The 6131-nt window shown below is 44.0% G+C and overlaps 1 protein-coding gene across 1 annotated transcript; it reads right to left on the bottom strand.

Moving 5' to 3' along the window:
• Positions 1 to 4710: 4710 nt before the first annotated feature.
• Positions 4711 to 5634, bottom strand: TEDDM1 (transmembrane epididymal protein 1). The gene has a single exon (XM_020984282.1). It carries the CDS (start codon positions 5632 to 5634, stop codon positions 4711 to 4713), a length of 924 nt encoding a protein of 307 aa, XP_020839941.1.
• Between the last annotated feature and the right edge of the window lie 497 nt (positions 5635 to 6131).

Genomic DNA, 6131 nt, shown 5'->3' with positions numbered 1-6131 from the left:
TAAAATGGGGATAACAATAGCCCCTACCTCCCTGGGTGGTCATGGGGATCAAATGAGATCTAATTGTAAAGACCTAAAAAATAATCTAATCAAAGGCGTTTAAGAATTACTTAAGTGCTAAGTGCTGTGTTAAATGCTGGAGGTTCAAAAGTGAAAACAAACCTTAACCCTTAGGGATCTTATATTCTAAAGAAGGAACCAACATGTAAATTTTGTGTATACATTAGGGAAGGAAGGAAAAGGAATAAGCATTTCTATAACACCTACTAAGTGCCAGAAACAAATATTGTCTCATTTGATCCTCACAACCCTAAGACCTGGAGGCCGTTATTATCCCCATTTTATCGATGATGAAATGGAGACAAACCATTTTTTTTAAGTGACTTTGCCAGGCTTTCACAGCTACAACCATAGGAGGTTGGGGGGGGGGGGGAACGACACATCATTATCCCCATTATACAAATGAGGAAACTGAGGCAGATGTTTAAATGGTTTTCCCAGATTCTCACAACTATTAAGTTGATATTCATCAACTTCAAAAGTATCATTTTGGTTCCTCCTTCATTGTGATGAATATCCCTCGAGTACAGAGGCCAAATCTTTTAAATATTCTATAAATAGACAGGGCTAGACTTGAAGTAAAGAAGACACTGGTTTTCTAAATCCTGTCTCAGACAATTGCTAGCTTGTGTGACCCCTGGGCCAGTCACTTAACCTCTGTCTGCCTCAGTTTCCTCATCTGTAAAAACAGGCATAATTTTCCTGCACTTAGCATAGTGCTTAGAAAATAGTAGGCACTTCATAAATGCTTATTGATTGTTCACAAGGTTGTTATAAAGATAAAATGAGGTAATCAATCAGTCCACAAGTATTTGGCCAGGATCCTCTACTACCAGGCCCTGGATTCATTAGGAATATATTTGAAATTCTTTGTAAACACAGATTCAAAGACTCATCTAAATGTCAAATATTAGTATTATTTGTCATTGCCTAACTGGATGTTCACATGCAGGGTTTGCATAAAGTTCACCAATACTTGTCAATAAGAATTTTACCCAGATTAAGAAAAGGTATTTTTCCCTAGCTTCTATGGGCACTTAATGATTTTTTTCCCCTTTCATCCACGTGAACGTATAAATCTCTTTTGATTATCCAGGCTTGCCCTGAACATTATTAGAACCCATTAGAAAAACCAGAAATCTGAGGAGATTGAAAAACAAGGCTGGGGTTGGATTTATTGCTTTGCTTTTACTTTTTTCCCCAAGGAAATTCCAAATGGGTTTTTTCCCCTCCCTGTTTCTAAGAATTCCACTATTTTGAATCTCTGTTCATTCTGTATGAGCAGCCCAAGGTTTAATGGGAAACAGCCCCATAGCATGCTTTCTGGATATTCCCGCAAAGCAGCCCAGGGCTGGCCTCCCTGTTCCCATCCCCCACTTCTCTGGGTTAGTCACCTCTTGTTTATGAAGACTGGAAATTCTGGTCAGGCTAGTGTGAAGATGGTACCCCCTAGTGGAATTGGGTAGAAAATGCACATCTTTTGCAAGGCTTCAATTGAATAAATTCAACAGGGTTGTAGTGAATGGTACTGGATTTGGAGTTAGGAAGGTTTGCATTCAAATACCAACTTTGAGACTTACTACCTTTGTGACCCTGGGCAAATCATTAAAGTTCCTGGAGGCATTTTCAGTGCCTAGTCAATCAGTGGACATTTATTAAATGTCTACTGTATGCCAGGCACTGGGCAAAGCATTGGGCACTGGGCTTGGCATACAGCAAGTGTTTAATAAATGCTGATTGACTGAGCTTCAAGAAACTCTCTATGACTTATCTATTAAGCTATAGACTCCTAACTGCCTTGGTAGAGGTCATTTCTGTGTCCTTGAAATGCTATCTAACTTAGGACATCTTACATAGGGGGCTGTACAATGCTAGAAAACTCTAGAGTCAGGAAGATCTGAGTTGAAATATGACCTCAGACACTTACCAGCTAGTATGACCTTAGGTAGATCACCTCACTTCTATTATCCTCAGTTTCTTCGACTGTAAAATGGGGATAATAACATCAACTACTTCCTAATGTTGTGAGATAACATTTATAAAAAGTGCTTAGCACAATGTCTGGCATACAGTGGGCATCATATAAATGCTTACTCCCTTCCCTTCCTCTACCTGCCTATCATTTTTCTTTCTTTCCTATATGTTATCATTCCTTTAAGGTGAGATTTTGTGACTATAGGAAATCCCTCATAAAAATGCGCTCAGCTTAGCATGTATATTACAATGGAAAGAACCTCGAATTTGAAATCAGAGGAATTGTGTTCAAATTCTGGCGCTGTTATTACTTCCTGAGTGACCTCAGGAAACGTACATAATCTCTCTGGGCCTCAATTTTCAAATCTACAAAATGGAGAGGTTTGAACCCGAAGGAAGATTTTTAAGGTCCTTTCCAATCTTGGAACATGTTCCCTTACAGGGAAGGGCACTGATAGAGAGAGAATACCTTGAAGGCTAAGGACACGTTAGTGGGGATTTATTGGTAGAAAGCATCAGCTCTGATGGTCTGAGATAGGATGAGAATCTGATGATTGTCAGATCTCCTTATTCAGCCCTAATTTCTCTGCTGACCTCCAGTCAAGAATCTCCAATGGTGTCTATTAGACATCTTGAACCAGACAGACATCTTAGACTCAGCTTGTCCCAAGTGGAACTCAGGTGGGATTTGAACTCAGGTCCTCAAGACTCCAGGGTAGGCAGTCTATCTACTGTGCCACCAGGCTGCTCACTGGCCTCCTGGCTGTCCTCTAAGCAAAATGCTTCATCTCGTGGTTTCAGGCATTTTCTCTTGCTGTCACCTCCTGGCTTTCATGTTCCAGCTAAAATCCCACTTTTTTCAGGAAGCTTTCCCCACCCCTTCTTAATCCTAGTGCCCTCCCTCTAGTGATTACTTCCTATTTATCCTCTATATATCTTATTTGTACATATTTATAAGACTGAGCTCCTCAAGGGTGGGGTTGGATTTTTTTCTTTATTTCTGTCTTTAGAGTTTAAAACAGTTCTGAACGCACAGTAGACGCTTAGTAAATGTTTAATGACTGACTGAGAGGATCATAGAAGAGTTGGAAGAAACCTTAGAAGTCATCTTGTCCAACTCTCCTTAATTTTACAAATGAGGAAACAGAGGCCCGGGGAGATGAAGTCATTTTCCCAAGGGAGTAGGAGGAAGAGGTAGGATTCAAACCCAGGTCCCCTGACTCACATCTGGCATTCTTTCTGCTGTTGAGAAATGAATTTTGACAGAGGGGAAGTTGTCGGGGAAAGTTTAAAACATAGCGTGCTTCTGAGAAAGACAAATCCAGCTGAGGCAGTGATATGAGGGATCCTGGGGCATGTAGCAAAATACTGATCACATCAGAAACTTGAGGGATAACAGATGGAGAAAGAGATTCAAAATACAAAAAGTAGAGGTTGAGAAGACAGAATTAATAGTTTGATTGCTTTTATGTTTAGTACTTTATTGGATTCTCACAACAGTGCTAAGGAAAATCAGAGAATTATCAGTCCCATATTACAGATGAGAAAATGAAGGCAACTTGGCCAGAAATGCATAAATAACAAGGAGAATTAGGAGGAGTCCCATTCATAGTCTTCATCTGACCCCAAACCCAGATATTTGAGGAGAGATAGTGCAAAGACACTATTTGCAAGAGCCTAGGATAATTTTATTGTGCTATAGATTTGTCTTAGGTCTCTTCAGTTCCACTGCCTTTTCATTCTCCACCTTCTTCCATGACCAAGAAGGTTCAGTGATGGTGCAGACACAGATCAGAGGGCTTTATGGCACTCTAGAAGCAAAGACCACTTAGATAAACCTCTCCTCCTGTTTGGGAATTGATTCAGGCTTTGGGGTTGTGACAGCATTGGGTAGAATGAAGACGTGAGACAGGGCTATCCATCAACCCTGGGAGGGGGTGCTACAGACCATCTTTATCTAGGGGAAACTGGGAATGAAGGAATGCTAACAGGCCTTTGTTGAACACTTGCTGTGAGTGGAACATTCTACCAGGTACTGTTGAATGAACACAGAGAGTCCCATCCCTTGAGCCCACAATCTAATTGGTGAAATGCTGTACCCAGGAAGGAAGCACTTGTAAGTTGTATCAGCAAAGGCCAAAATAAGAAGATGGACCATTTGTCGGACGCCAAAGGGATGTGAAATGCCAGAGTAACACTATGGAGTGAAGCTCATCAGAAAAGCATTCCTAGAGGGGATGATTTTTGCCTTAAAAGCGTAGTGGATATGGATTGGGAGAAAGAAGAAACAGGAATTAGGGGATTATATAAAAAGTACAGGGTCAGGACCTAAGAATTTGGAATGTGGTGTGGCCATGCAAGCTTGGCCTGACCTGAACCCAGGGGAGCATCAGGGGATAAAAATGGAGACATATAGGGAAGCCCTTTTTGGAGGAAGAGCATAAATGTCAATCTAAAATGTTCCTTTACCTCCCCTTATCCTGCCTCCCTTCTTCCAATTTGTCCTCTTCCCTACATTCCTCCCTCCTCTTACCTCACTACCCCCACCCCGACCCCTCCAGGCAGATGTTAGATAGATAGATGGGAAGGATTGCTGCCTTCACTTGGGAATCAATGGGAGAGAGAAACACCCAGAGCAAGAAGCCAGGAAAAAAGGGAAGTATGAGGGAATCCAAGTTACTCTTTGACCCTGAAGTTTCTAGGACCTAAGGTGGGCTCTGCAAAAAAGAGGGTCCTCTGGATGTGACCTTCCAACTCTGCCTCCTGTAGCTCTTCATCTGGAGTTTCGGGAAGGCACAGGTGATACTTAGCCTCATTGTTCCCACCTAAGTCTGGGGCCAGGCCACAGTACTGGTGCCAAAGGATAGAGAAGGTGTAGATGACCCCTAGAATCAAAGCACCTGCTACTAGGTGCCAGCAGAAGAAGGTGGTGAGGAACATGATGTTTTCTGTGGTGTAGTGATGCCATGCGCGGGCAGTGACTGGGTAGAAGAGCATGAAGGCCATGTGCATCAACCATGTCCCAGTCACCAAGAAAAGCCAGGTCTTGATTAACCAAAGCTGGGGTTGGTTGGGAACCCAGAGCTCTATGGTCATTGCCAAGGCAAGCAGGGAGATGGAAAACAAGAGGAGGATATGGCTCTGTTTCTCCAGCCCTTCCATGTGCCACAGGTGACAGAACATCAGCGGGACCAGCACGAGTGTTGCCAAGATCTGGGCTGCCACCTCCAGGCCCAGCCGTCTCTTGGCCAGGCAGACCCGGCTCACCAGATCCACGAGTCCGCTCAAGATGAAGACAGTGAACATGGTGAAATGCTGCCACATCATGGGGAATATGATGCTAAAATACGGGTCATTGTAGTCTGTCACAATCATGGTGGCGTGAAGGCTTGAGATCTCATGCAGGAATGAGATGGTGCCAAACAGCACCTTCAGCAGCGCACCCACAGGTAGCTGCCATAGCCAGCCCGTCCTTTGGCTCGTGGGAGGGTGTGGGGAAAGCTGGTCCCTGAGCAGCGACAGCGATGTCAGCACTCCTTGGTAGATCCCAAAGATGAAGATGGCAAGGCCCGGGATCATATGACCACCAAAGTCACCCATGGTCAGGGAGGCGTCTGAGATTGAAGAGTGTCCTCTTCAGTGAGTGGGCGCAAGTGTCTCCACTCACCCAGAGGAGCTGGAGGATCTGAGTGGACAAAGAATAGCTGGCTGTTTTCTCCAGGCCACACCCACCTTTACCCCCACCCCCACCCCCACCCCCCACTGCTTATATGGGGCAGATAAATCCTTAAGGGTTTAGCCCAGGGCTATGCTAGGTCTTTCTGTCAGTGTGTCCTAGAACACCGAGTTCAGCTGAAAAAATGCCTCCCTAACCCCTGTACCCCATCCTGTGGTCTCCCTTCTGTGCCTTTTCTCAGGGACCCTGCTAGCTCACTTCATTCTTCTTCCACTTTTGAGTTTCCTTCATAATTCTCTGCTCCCCCAACCCACAGAGCAGAGGAGGAGAGGTGAGTGACATACTTAAGGAAGGTGGGGAGGGGGCAATCACACTATCTGTAGCACAGGCAGGCTTTAACTTGTACAAATGCCAGTCACGG

Source organism: Phascolarctos cinereus, unplaced genomic scaffold, assembly GCF_003287225.1.
Source record: "Phascolarctos cinereus isolate Bilbo 61053 unplaced genomic scaffold, phaCin_HiC Scaffold_5;HRSCAF=322, whole genome shotgun sequence".
Classification (NCBI taxonomy): Eukaryota; Metazoa; Chordata; class Mammalia; order Diprotodontia; family Phascolarctidae; genus Phascolarctos; species Phascolarctos cinereus.
Note: the sequence above shows the minus strand (reverse complement) of the source record. Positions and strands in the feature narration are given on the sequence as shown.